At 40.6% G+C, this 18,766-nt stretch overlaps 2 protein-coding genes across 4 annotated transcripts in view; both read left to right on the forward strand.

Annotated features, from left to right (window-relative positions):
* magi3a (membrane associated guanylate kinase, WW and PDZ domain containing 3a) overlaps positions 1-9,656 on the forward strand; it is a 106,176-nt gene extending 96,520 nt beyond the window's left edge. Inside the window, exons 13-22 of one of the 2 annotated variants that reach the window (XM_040038160.1) lie at positions 129-223; positions 452-644; positions 1,778-1,990; positions 2,521-2,706; positions 2,833-2,926; positions 4,544-4,622; positions 4,835-4,972; positions 5,136-5,274; positions 5,567-5,659; positions 6,585-6,698. In XM_040038160.1, the coding sequence (XP_039894094.1) occupies positions 129-223; positions 452-644; positions 1,778-1,990; positions 2,521-2,706; positions 2,833-2,926; positions 4,544-4,622; positions 4,835-4,972; positions 5,136-5,274; positions 5,567-5,619 (1,190 nt within the window). In that variant the 3' untranslated portion in view covers positions 5,620-5,659; positions 6,585-6,698. Of the gene's footprint in view, positions 1-128; positions 224-451; positions 645-1,777; positions 1,991-2,520; positions 2,707-2,832; positions 2,927-4,543; positions 4,623-4,834; positions 4,973-5,135; positions 5,275-5,566; positions 5,660-6,584 lie in introns of both variants that reach the window. The other variant, XM_040038159.1, reaches the window with a different exon arrangement.
* Positions 9,657-10,055: 399 nt separating this feature from the next.
* Positions 10,056-17,546, forward strand: LOC120737452 (lysine-specific demethylase 9). 2 transcript variants are annotated; one of them, XM_040038161.1, is made up of 7 exons: positions 10,056-10,646; positions 11,017-11,675; positions 14,097-14,234; positions 15,183-15,325; positions 15,416-15,583; positions 15,698-15,806; positions 15,920-17,546. In XM_040038161.1, exons 1-7 carry the CDS (start codon positions 10,103-10,105, stop codon positions 16,454-16,456), a joined length of 2,298 nt encoding a protein of 765 aa, XP_039894095.1. In that variant the 5' UTR covers positions 10,056-10,102; the 3' UTR covers positions 16,457-17,546. The 2 variants fall into 2 exon arrangements, with proteins under 2 accessions (XP_039894095.1, XP_039894096.1); XM_040038162.1 differs by having other exon boundaries at positions 10,057-10,646; positions 11,035-11,675.
* Positions 17,547-18,766: the final 1,220 nt, after the last annotated feature.

Raw genomic sequence — 18,766 nt, forward strand, 5'->3', positions numbered from 1 at the left:
TAGGTGTGTTGTTGCCCATGTCAAGTATCTAGGTGTTTTCCTGATGGTCATGAGAGATTTCATTCTTGCAGTTAATGAATATTTTTCTCATCAGTTTTTACCAATTATATTTTCTTTTCTCTGTGCAGCTCCCAATACAAAGGACCTGGATGTATTCATCAAAAGGAATCAGGAATCAGGCTTTGGCTTTAGAGTCCTTGGGGGCGAGGGACCAGATCAGCCAGTAAGTCGGAGGCCAGCATCCATTTAAAAGTACTGTTGGAGACCCTCAGTCATAAGAACAGCAGACTGACACCAAATTGAAGCTGAATTCTGTTGATTTAATATTAACTGAAAGTTTCTTTTCCCATCTCTGGGAATGGTATTATGAAAATACCAGCCAGTCTGTGTCATGAATCTCCCAGAGATCGGTATATTTAGCTATGTCTCTTACACCATCTTACTTCCGCAGGTATATATTGGTGCCATTGTGCCACTCGGTGCAGCTGAGAAGGACGGGCGCTTGCGGGCAGGGGATGAGCTACTTTGTATAGATGGCGTGCCAGTCAAGGGCAAATCCCACAAACAAGTGCTGGAGCTGATGACCAATGCTGCTCGTAATGGCCAAGTCATGCTTACAGTCCGCAGGAAACTAGCATACACAGGTTGGTCTGCTTCTGAATAATCAGCTCCGCATTCCCTCTGAGGGCACAGAAAGCGTGGCTTCTTGCTCACGCCTTTGGTTTATATAGGTATGCTAGAGGAGAACCTTTGAGGGAAAGCTTTGATCTGGATTTTTTTTTTTCCATTAATCCTTTAAATTCGTTGTGGTAGATTTTCTCTGACTGAAATGAAGTTTGTCAAAAATGGACTTTTTAAGATGCTACTCTATGCTGTAATTTTCCTGAAAGGAAAAAGAAGGAATTTTAAGGACGGTTAATTTATTTTAATCATGGGAGGTGAATTCCAGGTTTCATCTTGAATCAAAATGGGCATAAAGTGGAAACAAGAAAAGAAGATTATTTGCTCTCTGTTTATCTGTCAAGGATGATTGCAGTTGTGTGAAAAGCACTGAAGATTAGATCAGCTGGTAGAGTTAAATCTCAAAGGATGGAAAAAATGCTGACTCTTCTTTCTTTTTTCTTTTTTTCTTTTTTAACTGCACATACCCTGCTGCATCCTGGCTGGTTTACCCCACCGATAGCCATTCCATGAATAGAACAAGCACTTTTTGAAATTACTACAGATTTGATGTATCACAACAACAGCTTGATCACATTGCAAAAAATTAAGCATCAATCATGTGAGGGTTTAAGCTTTCAAAGCAGGGGGCTTAGAAAGCGATTCACTGATGCTGGCTTGCAAAACAGAGACTCAGCAAAACAAACATACAATGAAGAGAGATGGAGGTTGCTTAGCTTGTCTTATGAATAACAAATTGGAAAGGCCTTTTATCTCAACTGTAGAGCTGACGGTCTTTCATTTAATGTGGGTAAGACATGCTGCAGAAAGGCTTCTTTGATAAAGCCCCTGCTTCTGCATTATTTACAGAAGGATCTCTGCAAGAGCAAATCAGAAAGATTTTGTCAAATAATTGTTATTGGTTTAAATTTATGTTAACTAAATCAGACTGCTCATACTTAACGTGTGTTGGTAGAATCATTCTGAAATGTTAATATATCGCATCTTTTTTAATCAGTCCTAGAAATGAAGTCCAAATTTGCTACAATGCTAAGCATTTGTGTTTTTAATATTTTTGTACCGTTTTTTTTTTTTTTTTTTTTTTTTTTTTTTAAAGATGGTGGAGGAGAAGATGACAACCAGCAGCCCCAGCAGGTTGCATCTGCTTTGGTCAACAGCTCTCCCAAGATGCCTCGTACTGAAGCACCAAGCATCATCCAGCCTGCTCAGCCTACCCGTCCTGAGCGCTTTGATGTTACTCTGCAGCGCAAAGACAACGAAGGCTTTGGCTTTGTCATCCTCACGTCAAAGAACAAGCCCCCACCTGGAGGTTAGAAATAAATAAAATCAATAAATCCTTAAAAATGAAATCCTATATTGTGTTTTTACTTTTTGGAACATTGCAAAATCTTTTAAACATCAAACACATTTCCAGCAAAATCTGTTACTTATTGACATTTAGTTATGCTAGTGGAGAACATGTAGGGAGGGAAGCGTTAAAGTCATTTTTGAAAGGATTGTCCTGAAATAATCGCAAACAATAAATTCCCTTTTCAGATAAGAAATGCTATTTTCATACTGTTAATATTCAAATACTTCCAAAGCTGATGGCACAACTTGTTAATCTTAGCTATTCTCTGTAAAGAGCTTATTGGGTATGTGCTCAACTAAGACTGAGTGTAACATAAGTCATAAACTGATATGTTAGCATGTGCGTAATGCTTTTACATGATGTGCAGGACATCACATAAAGGCATTATGTGTTCTTACTTAAAATTTGGTCTCTAAATGTTGGGCTTATAGAGTTGCATAAACATCCCACACTGCAGACTGTCATTTCTCTGATTTGCTCTCTTCCAGTTATACCTCACAAAATTGGTCGTATTATTGAAGGCAGCCCTACAGACCGTATAGGTCAAATGAAGGTGGGAGACCGTATTTCTGCTGTCAACGGCCGCTCCATCATGGAGCTTTCACACAACGATATTGTTCAACTCATCAAGGATGCTGGAAACATTGTCACTCTTACTGTTGTGCCTGAAGATGGTGAGTTGACACGGACCAAGTCACAGTGTTGCTGCGCTGTTCTTTTGTCATTGTTTGCTTTGTTTTTTAACTGTATTTTCCGGGAATAAGATCATGAGGAATCTTGGCACACTTTTACTTTTACAGACAGCGCTCCTCCGTCTGGAACAAATTCAGCCAAACAGAGCCCTTCGGCACAACACAGAGCTGTAGGCCAACAGCCTCCCAGCTACCAAGACAGGTAAACGATTATACACGCATACTCCCACACAAGCTTGAGCATCCACACAGGCTTACCAGTATTCCCCTTTGAAATACTAAGTCCACTGGAGACAATCTAATACAGGTTCTGCCACTTGAACCATAAATTAGCCCCAATCCTCTCAAAGCGCCTTCGGTTTTGTGCTGCAATGTGGCCCATTACTATCTCTTGTGCCTCACACACTCCTCGTTATCCAAAAAGACAGAAAATCCCCCTATGGTCACCCTTTGGATGGTGAAGCAAAGGAAAAGAGACAGATTAATAGGGAGTCTTGCTTCCCCTTTGATCTTTCTTTTTAAACAAGGCCACCTGTGTCAGACTTTTTAATCCCACTGCCACAGAAATTTGCCACCATCATTTCTTGCCCACGTCCGCTCACTGCCCATCAGCATGCATTCATATTCTCCACATTTAGCCCCCTGTCCAGTCCTCAGCCTCTTCCTCTCCGCTTAATCACCAACATGCCTTGGGTCACACTAGGCTCAGATATGAGCTGAAACTCTCAGCTTGGTGGCATAAAGTGTGCAAACTCTTCTGAAAGCTAGAGCTGGTAAGAATTCCTACGCTCTTTATATAGTGCGTCAGCACAGCGAAGTTCTCACAAAGGCATTGTAATGAGCTCTGCGAAGCATTAAAGTATGCCCCCTTATCTATCACTGAAATGTAAAAGCAACATGGTTCTTTGAAGAATTTACATTTCTCTGTGTGTTGCATAATGAAGCCAACAAAAAGAGGCTCATGCTGCTGTAATGAAGGAGGAGTAACGTGTGGATCTCACACTGGACACAGCAGAGAGGGAACAGAATTAGACTCCTTTTCTCCTTTTTTGTTTTTGCTCTCTGATTCTATATTTAAAATGGGATATGCATAAAAACATTGTTACTAATATTACATTTGAATAAGCTGGTGGTACAGGCATGTATGTACGAGAGCACCGAACGCATGCATTTTATGGGTTTTCATTAGAATTCGATTTTTGAGGCCAATGTTGATATTTTAGTGTGTCCGTGTATATGTGTGTGTGATTTTTAGTGATTTAAAATCCTGATATTCTGATATATTTTCGATCGATTCTTTTTTCCTTTCAGACACATGAGGCATAAACAGATTCCCCTGATATTTCTTACGTTATTTATTTACTCGTTTATGCTCTGCCCAGTTTGCTTGGATCAGTTGTGTTTGTGGCATTTCAAGCATGTTGGTTGCCAGAGTGCCCTCTGATAGACCTGCAATGTCAACACTCATAAGATGGTTAAAGGGTGTTTCTTCTTTTCTCTTTTAGTATTCATTTATTGGCCTTTATAAATGCCAGTGGATTAGCAAACAGCTAATACTCGTCTAGTTTACCTGGGTTATACAACGGGCTGTGTTTCCCTCGCCTTTAAACTGCCACCATAGTTGCTTCTTATTATTTTTGGTATGAATATTGCGCATAACATATCACAGTCAACCTCGTCAGAATAACTGTTTACTGACTCAAATTTTCATAATAAACGACGTCTATTTCATGTCTTTGAAATATTGTTTTCTAAATATAGTAAATATTTAGTGTCATATTATAGTAAATTACACTGTAATGCATCTTCTCTGGGGTAGGAATGGTGACTCCGAGGCTAAGAATCATCTTTCACCAAGAGATGGGACAGGAACTCTCATTCCATCGGGCCCTAAGCAGGTGAGGCCATTGATGTTTATATTTCCCCAGTTGTAGTATTTTATGGTTGTAATCTTGTCATTCTGCCCTGGTGTCAATTGATCCCCAGAAACTCTTGATCGTGATATATATCAACCAAGTAATAGATTTTCCAGATTCATTTCCACCTCAGGAATGATTTTGCATCAATTGCTTCAGTCTTAAAAGCTCACAATCTTTCTTGTGAACAACAGGGCTGCTTTGTGGTGGAGCTGGAACGCAGCCAGAGAGGCTTCGGCTTCAGCCTGAGAGGAGGGAAAGAGTATAACATGGGGCTGTTCATTCTTCGACTGGCCGAGGAGGGACCCGCTCTTAAAGATGGCAGGATACATGTATGTTTTCTTTCTCCACTTTATTGAAGTGCAATAGTTCCTAATCAAAGCTTTGAGTTTCTCACAGAGCACTGTACCTCGGGCAAAATGAGACATCCTGCCCCTAGCAGTGGAAAAGTTAATGTTAATAGATTTTTTTTTTTCTTTTATTATTATTTGTCAGGTTGGAGATCAAATAGTGGAGATCAATGGCGAGGCCACACAGGGCATTACACACACTCGGGCAATTGAGCTGATCCAAGCAGGAGGCAATAAAGTTCATCTACTTCTCCGACCTGGCCAGGGCTTGGTCCCGGATCACAGTGAGTTATTGCAGAGCACTGCGTGCATGTTGTCGCCGCTGCATATAGATCTACTTAATAGCTTATTAGTCATACATATAGAGAAGCTTTTGTATGGATATGCTAGATAGCAGGGTGCCGAGTTTCCTTTTTCTCATGCATGTGTTGCAAGCTTTCTTGACTTTTCTCTCTTCTCATTCTGTTTTACTACTGCTATTTGGATCTGCCTTTTGTGCTCTTTATCTGCCTTGCTTTCTCTGTTTTCTGCTCTAGCACGGCTGTCTATTTCTACTTTTATCTCTTCCTTCTATAGGTCTGAACTCTTCTTCCACCCTGTGCTTCTACATGAAACCAGAGCATCACTAAAGGCCTCACTGCTTTTCTTGGTCTGTCCCTAATAACATTGGTAATCCTTGTACTCCACCTACTTTTGTCTTAGAACTCTCCTTTCAGAGTGATTTAACTCCCAAATTAAAGTGTTATTCTCTATCCACTATGTCATCCCCCATGATCAGCCTGAATAGATCAGTTCGTTGTAGCTCAGTAATAACCTAATGTATTACAGTATAACCAGACTATCCAGAGGGCTGAACTAAAGCAGTGAGTCCTAGAAGAACAAACAGGCCAGCAGGAGCATTGGAAGGCTTCTGAGCCTCACAGGTTATTTTTTAAGGGTATTACAAAACAAGATGCCACTGAACACTCACTGCGTCCTTAGTTTGAGTGAAGATGGAGGCCTGGAGAGAAGTTCTTAACCAGATATTGATCAGTGAGTGGAAAAGTAGTAAAAGGATCTGTGTTTATTCACTGGCATCAATCTTTCAATCCAAAGACCAAATTATTTGAATGAATTTCTCTGAGTTGTTGCTCTTAGAAATCCAAAAGCTCATTTCAGCACCTCTAAGTCCATCACGCTCACTTTTCTCTCTCTGTTTTTTTCTGCTGCATATATCTGCTCTCAACTACAGCTGTGCAGTTCTTATCAGCTCTGGGGAAAATTGAAACGTCAGTGCCGAGTGAACTCTAGCACCTTTTCATTGATAGCTACGTTGTCAGCTGATACACATCTCAAACAAGGCAAATATATTAGAGGGGGCTATTACAAAGGACTATTACAGAAAGTGTGGTAGACGGAAAAAATCTTTTTTCCAAAAACTGAGCATATCGCGCTTCTATTGTATGACTTATTTAATCATCTTTAATCTTTGTTGAATGTGCAAAAAATATCTCGTTATGATTTTTTTTTAGCTTCTGCAGTTTCTTTGCTTTCACATAGCAGTTTTTTTGCTTAGCTCAAACTTTTTTCTTACTATCTGCTGCTTGCTTCGTAGGTTCAAAGGACAAAGTAACCATTCCAACCTCAAGCTTTCCCAGATTCTCTGTATCTGACGGGCAGTCATCTCCAGCTTCTCCATCCTCTGTCTCCCTCTCTACCTCTGAACTTTCCCCATCCTCACCCAAAATATCTGCCCCTGATGAGTTCCCTGGGGGTGACGGCATAGAACGTGGGTCCCCTGGTGCTGCGAGGGAGCATGGTAGGCAGGCTAACAAACCAAGAGGACAGCAGCTCTCTGACCCTAACCATAAGCGCACCACCAGCCCAAGCACCCAGACCAATAAAACAAGCAGGAGCGACTCCGCAAGTGGTAGCCCCAAAAGAGCCACTGAAGGCCAAAGGGAGCACATAGATCGCTCCCAGAGCCCTCGAAAAACAGACAAAGGCCACAGCGGATCCCTGGAGGACATGAGCAAGGACAGAAAAGCCCAGGGACAGAGAGGCTCCAAGTGGGAACGTGACCCTGCCGTGCCTTTGAGCAACCTGGAGGAGCCTCACAGCCCCAGGCGCCCAGCTGGCCAAAAGCCCAATATTGCCTCTGGAGAAGAGAAGGACCTGAGGTACAAGCAGACTGATTCAGCTTACTGGCAGGAAAGAGGAGCTACAGAGAGTGGAGACAAAACCTGGGGAACCACTGATTACTACAGAAAGGCAAAGAGGGCTGAGCAAGAGGCACTGGTCCAAAAATCCAACTCCCAAGCATACAGGGAGAGGGTGGGGTCAGACGCTGATGGTGGCACACTGAGCCGAAAGACCGGAAGAGACAAACGGGACAAGGAACATCGAGATGGCAAGTACCACGGTTCAACTGAAGAAGTGAATAAAAAGGACCCACGAGGTTCCAACAGTAGCATCCCAGACCCCAGCTGCAATGGGAACACTACCAGCAAGAAGGGTCCCATCACCCCGGGCCCGTGGAAAGTTCCCAGTTCTGCCAAGATCCAGTCCCGAGTGGACACCACATATGCAGATATCTGAAACCCTGCCAGGACTCTGCATATATGAAGAAAAAGCTGAGCCACAAACATGAATTCAGAATTGAAGGATTATTTTTTTTAGACATGTCTGACATAGCAGATCACTGTGCAACCAGCAACATAGCTTCTCATTGCTCCTGATTATTTTTTTTTTTCTCCAACCACTTTGCCTACATCAGTTTGCATCAAGCTGCTGATATCTGATCCGACACACGTTGTACCTACATGAGAATTTGTACTGTATAATGATGTGTAAGCATGTGTGTAACAGATGGGTTCTGAGTGTGGTATTTGGAAGTAACAATGACGTCTATTTTGTGCCAATCAGAGACTCCGGTAATATAAAGAAGCTGCTCCTAATTGCACTCACTGTGAGACTGTTTGTGGGTTTTTTGGATAAACTGCTCTCCTCCCCACCACGATGAAGGATCCAGTTTTTTTTGTTTGTTTGTTTGTTTTGGGTTTTTTTTATTACGTGTGTCACGTTTGAAGGTTTAAAGGCATACACATGCAATCACAGCTTTTCTTCCAGGTGAGACTAACTCACTTTTGCTGTCACAAATGGATGTTTTAAAAACTGAGACTTGTGATTTTCTCTGATCGCTGTCTTAAAAGCGAAACTGTCTTGTAAGTCCTTTATGGTTTGTTTTTTTTGAGACCGACTAGAGTCGTGAATCGTCTGTGTGACTGCATTCATACATGCGAAGACATGAATCCCCTTAGCATATCAGAGAATGGAAAGACTACCCTGGAGCTTTATATGCATAAATCAGCAGACCAGATACTTGTGGTTATAGTTCTAATGTTTGTTATATGTGTGTTAATGAAAATAAAGCATAATGTAATTTATTGAAATTAAATGTACACAGAACAGTTAGTACACATAATTTCACTTTTCACGTGGACTTGATGAGGCAAGGTAGAAATGGAACGTGTAGATAAGCATCTCCATCTAAAAGAATCCATTCAAAGACTGCAGTTTATGCATCTAATTTCATTCAAGCCTGATTCATAAAGTTGCTGACTGTTCACAGCTCTGTATTTTAGGTCCTCTGCCTGCGTGTACGTATACAAGCTGACTTGTAGGCCTGTGTATTTTAAATATCACTGTAGCATCGACTATACTGAAAATGAAACATATCTCATTTAACAAAGTGGTTACACATATATCGACTCATATTATACATGAATTGAATTAACAGAGGCTGACTGTAAGAAGTGAGACATCTGGCTTTTAACTTACTAAAAACATTAGAAGATATGTCTTTTTGTTAACCATAAATATAGGCACAAAAACAGATGGTTCCAACACAAATATCTATTTTTGATCATTATTTTTAGTACATGACCCCCATGATTTAAGTAGTATAGTATTAATATTATGCTCCATTATAGGCCAGATGCCTGAAGAATTCACCAAATAGTCACCCTTTGGTGATTGAACATATAGTGCATGAAATTGGCAGTACCATTTCTTTAGGAGTCTGGCTTGAAATTACAATCTAAGGTTTGTCAACTTTATTTTTTTAATAAATTCAGTGTAATAAAAAAGTTATTGGGATATGTTGCCCTGCTCTAAAATGACAATGTAGCATCGTTCCAGTGTTTCTCCTGTGGAGTAGAGACACCTAGTGGTTTATACACTGCTGTTCACAAGCAAATTATTGCTTGAACCCAACCCATAAGGATGTGAAGCAGTAATACATGCATCTGTGGGTCTGTAAGACCACTGCTTAATTTATTGTCCACTTTATTGTGACTATGATGCGATACTGTATTAATTACTGTTCATGCCATTACCATGTATGATACTGTGGCCTTGTATTGCTCCAACATATATACATATATATATAAATATATAAAAAAAAAACTTTTAGTTTTACATCATGGTAGTTGTAAATGTTTATAAATTGTACAGCACCTGTATAAATATTTGCCTTCATGCAGGAAAAAATCCTCTAAATTGTTTCATTATTTTTTTAAGGGAAGGGAACTGAGAGGAAATGCTATAAAGTGGTTCAACAGAAATAATAATAATCTGGTCATGGCATTTTGTTCATGCACTGATAAATAAAGGTTTACTGATTCAACATGTTTGTTTTGTCCTCTTTTTTTCGCCTCTAGTGGGTGTGCCACTGCATTATGATGACAACTTTAAAAAATATATATATTTTTACCTCAAATTGGAGTCGGTTACAGTGGTTTATCCTTGTGGCGTGTAATATTGCTACTTCACAGCTCTCACCCGCTGCAAACGCAAAAGCTCCGCCTCCAGTGGGTTAACCATTACGTCAGCTGAGCGGAGGTGAGTGCGTGCAAAGCCGCACGCATTCAGTACATTCCAAACTCCAACTCCCATGCAGCCATGCGCCGTCTTTAAACTACATTACCTACAGATCAATGCGTTGCGCGTGCGCAATGGACTCAAATCGGCGAAGGGAACTACAAATTAACGGCAAGAGGACTACATATTGTCGGGGACCTGCGCAGTAGGAACCCAGAGTCCTTTAAATTGTTGACTACTGTACGTGCAAAGATGGCAGCTCAGGTCGACTTGCTCCGTGCCAAAGTAGAAGACAAAATGGTAAGGGATCGTCTGGAGCGATTCATGAAAGAGAAGAAGAAGAAAAAGAAAAGGGACTTGTCACCGTTGGCCGACAAACGGGAGAGGTCTGAAAAAGAAGCGAAAAAAGTGAAGCTCCATCACCATCATCATAATCACAAACATGCCGAGCACCGAATCCATCAGCCGCATCAGCTGCAGCAAAATCCCAAGCCCCACAACTTCAGCACGGACAAGCACGTCCTGCACAGCCACCATCACAATCACAGCCTCACCAACGGCACGAAGAAGCCGATTTTTCCTCCGCCTCAGCCGCGAAAGGTGCCGGAGCAGCTACAGAAGAAGCAAACGGTGCCTTCACAGCCACCTGCGCTCTTCACTTTCACGCCTCTCAAAGTGGTCAAGGCCAAGCCCCAGGAATTCAAAGAAAAGCCCAGGGATAAGGACCTGAAACTAAAGCTGAAGAAGGAAAATGAAGAAGCAAATGTGAAACACGCCGAACTGAAGAAAAAGAAGGGTGAGCTTTGCTATTTTCATTTATTTATTTATTTACTTTCGTTTAAAGACTGTTGGCATTTGAAGATGGATGTTGGGGGGATCTGAATGACAAGTAATGGCATGTAATGTGTGAGTCTTTTGATTATAACAATTTGTAATGTTTGCTGTTAAGTAGTGCAGTTTATAGAGTAGATATACAACTGACCTAGTGTATATCCTTTGACAGTAAATAAGAAAAAAAAGAAGCAATGAATACGTAAAACTTACAGAAAATATGTCCCCGAACCTCCCTTTAATCATCATTGCTAGTCTGCTGCATTATGGGTTGACTAAAGAACAGAGCTAAACACAGCTTTTTTTTATGCACATCCTTCTTTTCTAACTTTTAGCTGCTCATTTACTTGTAGAGCCAAGGCCTCACAATGAGAATGGCAAGTCTTTAACACTAGAAGAATATCTCCTTAAGAAAAAAAAGAAGAAGAAGAAGAATCATGAGGATGAGCACGGTGTCAAGAAGGTTCGACACATGCACAACAAAGCCGTTCAGACTGTATGCTCAGGGGTTGGAAAAGATCCTTCTCTGCCTGGCAGCATTAAGCATGAAAGCAATCACCATCCCGGCAGAGATGCTGTCGACTACCCGGCCCACCTCCATGCTCTCAAACAGGTTCACGCCCCCTTCTTTTCCCACCAGGACCACTACATCCGCAGCTCCTGTCTCCAGACAGGAACACGATATGGACGCTTCATACACGAGGAAAGGCAACCCAATGGTGGGGGGTCTATCTTGCACGCCTATGCTGACGAGTTGGCCTGTCTTAGTCCGGCTGAGATGGAGTGCTTTGCCCAGGAATTTCTGAAGCTGGCTTTTGCCGAAAAGCCTAAAGGTGCAGCCTCATACGCCTTGTCAGTAGTACACAATGCAGCTGCATACCTACCGGACTTCTTGGACTACTTTGCCTTCAACTTCCCCAACACGCCGGTCAAAATGGAGATAATGGGCAAGAAAGACATTGAGACTACCACTATTGCCAACTTTCAGTCTCAGGTATGTGAAAAGGGCAAAGGGTTCTCTTGACCATAACACAAAAAATGTAAACAGAATCCCTCGTGACTTCCATAAACAAATACAGTACAGGACACTGCTTGGGGTGAGCAGAGTGCTTAGATGCTGATCAGCATGAATTTGTGTTTAAAATATTTTATTTTATTTTTTAAAAAAGGCTGAAAAGAGTAATTTCCATTATGAATGGAACTAACTAAATGTTAAATATATATTGCTTTTAATAGATGTTTTAGTGTAAAGATCCCTTGGTTTTAATCAACTAACAGTACAAAACTTCTTGTGCTATAATTTCAGAGCATAAGTGGATTTATAGAGGGGGTAGTTTTGGGAAGAGCAAATTTAAACTTGCAGAATATGTTGGGTTTGTTTGTTTGGTTTTTTGGGGGGGTTTTTAAGAACATTTTTGTGTCAGAGATGCAAAAACATAAATGGAGTAAATCAGGTTACAGCTGAGATTATCTGTCATGAACGAAAACTATCAGACTGAGTGTTTTTAAGTTGTAGATAGTGGAAATGGATAGCATCGCCCATGATGGCAATGAGTTCCCCCACATACACCAGTGTTTATACATCAGGTGCAGATACTTTTTCTGGTGAGATGCGATACACTAAAACGGAAAACAAATTTTAGATAAAATCAATATTGTTGTGAGTCAGAGCAAGTCTTACAAAAGCCACGATCTTAAATGAGGTACAAAAATATTTGCCTCTCAGTAGCTGTCTGTGTTTAATGTATATTCTCATTAAGTTGAGGTGTGTTTGTGTTTGCTCTCAGTGGGCACTTACAGTCACAGTTGTTTCATGACGTTGCAAATAGGGGTGGGTTTTGATTATCGATTTATCGATTAAAATCGATTTTGGCTTGGATAATGTGATATCGATTCATTAAAATCCTGAATCGATTTTTAAATATAAATGTATTTTGCCCCGAAATGCCAAAATCTCAAGTTAAACCTCACAAACTTTCTACAACCATCGGCGGGCGCTTTGTGTTTACATCCTTTTTGCGCTGATTCTGAAGCTTCAGGTTTGATCTCTCTCCAAACAATATTGACTGAACCAGCAGCAAAAGAAGATCCAAACTACGCTTTACATAAACATCGTCACGAATTTCCTCTTACTTTTGCTGTTTTGCTTCCACCACGATAAAATCCCACTTCATGAGCTCTCTCTCTCACTTTCTCTCTCTCAGGAATAGTTTTCCATCTAAAAAACTCTGTTTTTTGCATTACTCGCTTACTTATTACCCACCAGTCTATGGTGTCGGCCACTGTTTTTTTTTGTTTGTTTGTTTGTTTGTTTTTTTGTTTGTTTTTTTGTTTGTTTTGGGTTGTTTTCCTTACTTCTGACAAGAAAGCCTCATTTCTGCCGTTCAATACTGAACAAATGTAAACTTTTTAAAATTATGCAAAATTGGAAAAGGCTTAGCTGTGTCTTTAATCAAACCTCTGTAACTTTGCTCTGCTTCACTTCGTTTTTGACTGCACAATATTTTTAAGGTCATGTGCTATAAAAACTCAGACCAGGAAACCGCCTTCATGTTTTTCTGTGTTTTATACTCAGTTACTTTGACACAAATCTGCTGTGATACTTACACCTTTGATAAAGTCTCACAACTTTCTTTTTATAGATATAAAAATATTGACATGTACTGATAAGTGATCCGAATAAATATAATATTTCAGACTGTCTGAGGCAAAATTTCCCCGACTCGAATCGAATCAATTCGGGACCTTGTGAATCGGAATTGAATCGATTCTAGAAATCAGTGACGATACTCAGCCCTAGTTGCAAATTGATTCCTAACTGCAGAAAGATGAAACTGTGTCAGTACATCTGCAAATGTGCGATGCTGAAAAGGATACAGAGCTCAGCAGTTTGTCGTCTCACCACTGCATAAATGCACAAAATGTTTTTGTTGTTGTTTTTACTTACTACAGAATTTTACTAGGTCATTACATAAAACAGCAGTGTTTATGTTGCTGATCACGTCTGTGATTCATGAAGCGTTTGATCATTTTGCTACAATGACTGTAGTCTAGTATATTTTCTATGCATTTATGTGCTTCTACAAATAAAGGTGTGACTCACAGATTACGGTCTGTAGTGTCTCGGCTAGACACACACGGGCCAGAAATCCATTAGAGTGACTCGTGTATGGATTTTCCCCCTCCTTTGAATATGCTACCAGGTGATGTGTGACTGAGTAAATCGAATCTGTTAGCCATAAAGTGTCACTGAAGCTTTGTCGCAATCATTAATCTGTGATATGAGAGTGCCCATTCTTCTTCGGGTTTTGACATTTAACAGTCATTTGTTTTGTGTCTAAATGCAGTATACAAAGACAGTAAGTTAGACTGTAGCACACACCCTGAAATATATTTAAAATTTCTGCTGTCCTAGGTGAATCGGACTTACTGTTCAGGGACTTACCGAGCAGGACCCATGAGGCAGATCAGCTTGGTTGGAGCTGTTGACGAGGAAGTTGGAGATTACTTCCCAGATTTCCTGGACATGCTGGAAGAGTCACCATTTCTCAAGGTCAGAGGAAATATTAGAGTCCTAATAGATGGAAGTTTGTAGTCTGCCTACATGGCTCACACAGCACTTAGGTTTTGTAACAATTTTGTTTTGTGTACCATATGCTAAAGAAGTGGGACAAGAGTATGCATACATTGCTGCAGCCCTTTGTTCCATAAAGTTAGAGTAAGCAGTAGGTTGTAAAGTACTGTGAAACTAGCTACTTGGTTCTGTAAGGCTGCAGTTGGACCCTTCTCATGCTGTATGTGCCCTAACCAGTAAACATTAGGTCACTCAACATTAGCACTAAGTGATTATTTTAATGCTAACATAAGAAATCGGATGAATCCAGAGGTATACTAGAGCCTTATGTGTGCCATTATTCATCCAAATAAATTGAGAACAACATGCATTGTGTTGCATAACAAACAATAACTGATGTTGGCTCTAGTGAAAGCTTAATGGAGCACAGAAAATACAAATATAGAGTCCTGAAGACTTCAGCAAGTTATTGCCTGCAAAAAGCAAAATATTGCATATGAAAAATGGCAATTTTTTTCATTTGGCCTTATTTATGAAATCCTAAATGGTAGGGACTGTGTATTTAAAGTGATTCTAAAACTGAACCTGACTTTCCAATGATTATTTCAAATTGAATATGCTCGAAGCCTAAAGTACAGGAAGCAAAAACTTGTTGCAGTACTTACGTTCTGGGCCGTAGACTTGAAGATGTTGAATACAGTATGTTGCTGTCAGGAATGTTAAGAAGTACCAATACTCTATGATTGATCTAGTGCTAACACATTCCTACTGGTTACAAGTTGTTACCACCATCCTCCAGCATTACCCAGCATATACAGGGCTCATCGGCAAATTGCATATGCTTAATAGGCTGTAATATGATGCATATCAAGGTAAACTTGATGCCTTGATGTTTCTTAATGTTTGTGTCTGTGTATATCATCACAGATGACCCTCCCATGGGGAACCCTCTCTAGTCTAAAACTGGACTGTCGCTCTCAGAGTGATGATGGGCCGATCATGTGGGTCCGACCAGGTGAACAGATGGTGCCCACTGCTGACATGCCTAAGTCTCCTTTCAAACGGCGCAGGTACAAGTTCATCTGTGGGTTTATCAGTGTATATAGGCAAAGTACTCATGATGTAACCTCTGGTTTTCTTCTTCTTGTGTGTTTCTTCAGGTCCATGAATGAGGTAAAAAATCTGCACTACCTACCGAGAACCAGTGAACCCAGGGAGGTTCTCTTTGAAGACCGGACTAAGGCCCATGCTGATCATATTGGGCAGAGTTTTGACTGGCAGAGCACTGCTGCTGTCGGTGTACTGAAAGCAGTGCATTTCGGAGAAGGGTGAGTATCTCTTAAATAAAGATGATGCGATAGCAGCACCTCATGCATCATGATATGTGAAGTGGGAAAGTAACTTTTCGATATACTTTGTTTCTTTTTTAAAATCTCTTACAGGAATAACCGACCACGTATAACCAAAGATGTAGTGTGTTTTGATGCTGGGGACTTCAATGAAGTTGTCCAGAGGCTGCAGCTGGATCTGTACGAACCTCCAGTAGCTCAGGTGAGACATGCGGCTTTATAGCAATGTGTTTTTGTTTTGTTTTTTATATTATAGCGGGGTTTTTTTTGTTTGCTTTAAAATAAAACCGCTATGTGTCTTCGTTCTTTGTGCAGTGTGTTCAATGGGTGGATGATGCAAAGCTCAACCAGCTGAGGAGGGAAGGCATTCGCTATATCCGCGCCCAGCTGTGTGACGATGACATTTACTTTATCCCAAGGAACGTCATCCACCAATTCAAGACAGTGTCTGCAGTCTGCAGCCTCGCCTGGCACATCCGCCTCAAAGAGTACCATTCAGAAGACGTGACCGCAAAGGAGGAGCAGCAACCCAACGATCTCAGCCCCACCTCTGGTCGAGTGTCGTTTTCCTCCCCTGCGAGGCCCGATGCCTCCATAACCCCCTGTGCAAGACCACAGGGAGACAACATCCAGGGTGGGGTGGCTAAAACCGAAGAACCTGAGTTCCAGAGGCCAGCAACACCTTCCCAGGAAACTCAGCCAGCCCCTCCACAGCCTGCTAAATCTGCTCACCTCCCAACAACATACAGGGATCCCCACCATTTCTTAGCACCAGTCCGCCCTGGATGTACACCTTCAAAAGAGCCCAGCCTTCCGAAAGCTCATGGCCACACTGCAGACTTCCCTGAATGACCTTATGCCCCCATCTACCCCCACAACCTATATTTCCCCTGTAAAGGGATTTTGGACTTGGACTGACATTTTTGTCAATCAGGAAGCTTTTCGACTTAACTTATTGTTCATGCTTTTGTTTTTAATCTTCAAATGTTGTTTATGATGTAGTCACATGTTTTCCCGTAAGTCCAATTACATAATTTAATGGGATTGTATAATACAATTTCTTATTTTATATTGCTCTCATATTCACTGTAACGCTTCACTGTTTTATTCAGAAGCTGTGTATGATGTATAGAAACTATTATTTTTTAGACTGACATAATTTGTCACATGCACATGTTTTAATATATGTTGAATGTTTAGCTGGTTTAGCTTCCATATCATGGAAGAATTGAAGTCGCAAAATGCTTGTGGATCGATTTAGAAGCTTAAAAAATGTAAGTATAGAAGCATGATACTGATCATTTTTTTTTATTAGTTTCAGTGACCGATGCAAAGTGAACTAATGTTACCTTAAGAATACTGTGGCTTCTCATTGATTGACAACTCAGTCTAAGTGCTGCCAGGCCTTTCTTATTTGATTTAAAAGCTTGGGAAGAATTTGACTTTTTACATTCATCATGCCTATGGAAATAATAATTAGCTATTACTTTTATTATTTTCAAATGCCATCTTTTAAACTTGAGTATAATTTCCTTTAAACTAAGCAACATACAATATATTACAAGCACTTAAATCTTACTCGTCTGCTTCATAAGTTGAAGTTTGGGCAGTTCTTTATTTAAAAAACATTTTATACAGGGCCTTTTTCTTACTGTTAATACAGTTTTTTGATATTTATTTATTTTCTTAATATCGAGCTTAACATATAAACACAGGTTTATAACCAGTGATGAGTATTTAAGATTATGACCTAATTGTAAAAGCACTTCTAAGTGACTAAGGAATCACATCTATTGCGCTTAGCAATAACAATTTGACTCTTTTCTTCATGTGTGGAGTTTGTATTCAGAATTTGGAATGTAAATATTATATTGTTATTGCTGGGAATATGTTGCAGCTGTCTTTCAGTCTCAGTTGAATTAAAATTCCATTCACACTCTTATTGTTAGCTGATAATGTCATTATGCTGAAGAAGGCACTTTGTAGTGAGTTTGACGTGGTTGCAACTATGGCTACGTTCACACTGCAGGTCTTAATGCTCAATTCCGATTTTTTGATCAAATCCGATTTTTTTTTGTCTGCGTGTTCACACTACAAATAAAATGCGACAGCAAAGGCGCTCTAGTGTGAACGCTCAAAGCGGCCCGCATGCGCAAAAGACTTCACACACAACGCGCTCTGTTTAGACCCAGAGCAAACAGTATTGTTTGACAGATGGCCCTTAATATAAAGACTTCGGACTTTACGTTTCCTAATTTTTGCTTTAAGTTATTTTGTTATTTACATAATAATGTAGATAACCTAATAATGATCATTATTGCTGTTTTAGAGAGGAGCGGTGCTTCAAAGGATAGCTGCAGATTTGTCAGAATCTGCAGATTATACAGTACAAATAAAATGTTCACGTTTCTCCAACGTTGTCTTCCCAACAGTTTCACTGACATCTACACGGGATGGCCAGGAAGCGTTCGCGATGTCTTATCGGGCGCTTCTCTGACGCTGATAATTGGCGTCTGTCTTGTGTCGGTGACGTAAAAGACGGATTTAATGCGACATGACCGTTCAAACAGCAGTCGCTTTCTAAAACATCGGATATGTATCGGATTCAGTACCACATACGAAAGTGACCCAGATCGGATTTGAAAATATCGGATTTGCGCCGTTCACACTGTCATAGCATGATCGGATATGGGTCGCATAGGGTCAGAAAAATCGGATTTGATGCGCTTTCGCCTGCAGTGTGAACGTAGCCTATGTGGCGTCAGAAAGTGTAAGCCCCGCCCCCCGCCTGCACAGGGTTGGTCCAAAAATACTGCTATCTGTCACAACATTAGAACTACTTGCCTCATAGTATGCAGCTCCTGGCACAGCACTGTCAGCAATCCCAAAGGGTCTGTGGTCTCTGGGGATCAGACTATTGCATCTCACAAATGCACAATTATATTCGAACCTTAAGTTTTGAGGCCCAGTCGATGCCTTGGACATTTTAATCTGTTCAGCCACTCCTGAGCACTTTTTGTGTTGTGTCAGGGTTCTGCTCAGGGAGGCCCATGCAGCTTTTTTTTTTTTTGGAGTGGTGCCATCCACATGAATACCAGAATTATTTCCTCAAAGTCCAACACAGTCTGTGTTATTTCTTTGCGTCTCTTTAATGCTGTGGCT

This window comes from Simochromis diagramma, unplaced genomic scaffold, assembly GCF_900408965.1.
Source record: "Simochromis diagramma unplaced genomic scaffold, fSimDia1.1 OVJJ01000061.1, whole genome shotgun sequence".
Lineage (NCBI taxonomy): Eukaryota > Metazoa > Chordata > Actinopteri > Cichliformes > Cichlidae > Simochromis > Simochromis diagramma.

What these genes read in the sequence shown, in the direction of transcription:
- LOC120737452 (XM_040038161.1), top strand. Translation starts at nt 10,103, where the DNA reads ATGGCAGCTCAGGTCGACTTGCTCCGTGCCAAAGTAGAAGACAAAATG. An exon ending in CGAACTGAAGAAAAAGAAGG is followed by an intron (nt 10,647 to 11,016) that starts GTGAGCTTTGCT and finishes TCTAACTTTTAG; the next exon opens with CTGCTCATTTACTTGTAGAG. An exon ending in TCTCCTTTCAAACGGCGCAG is followed by an intron (nt 15,326 to 15,415) that starts GTACAAGTTCAT and finishes GTGTTTCTTCAG; the next exon opens with GTCCATGAATGAGGTAAAAA.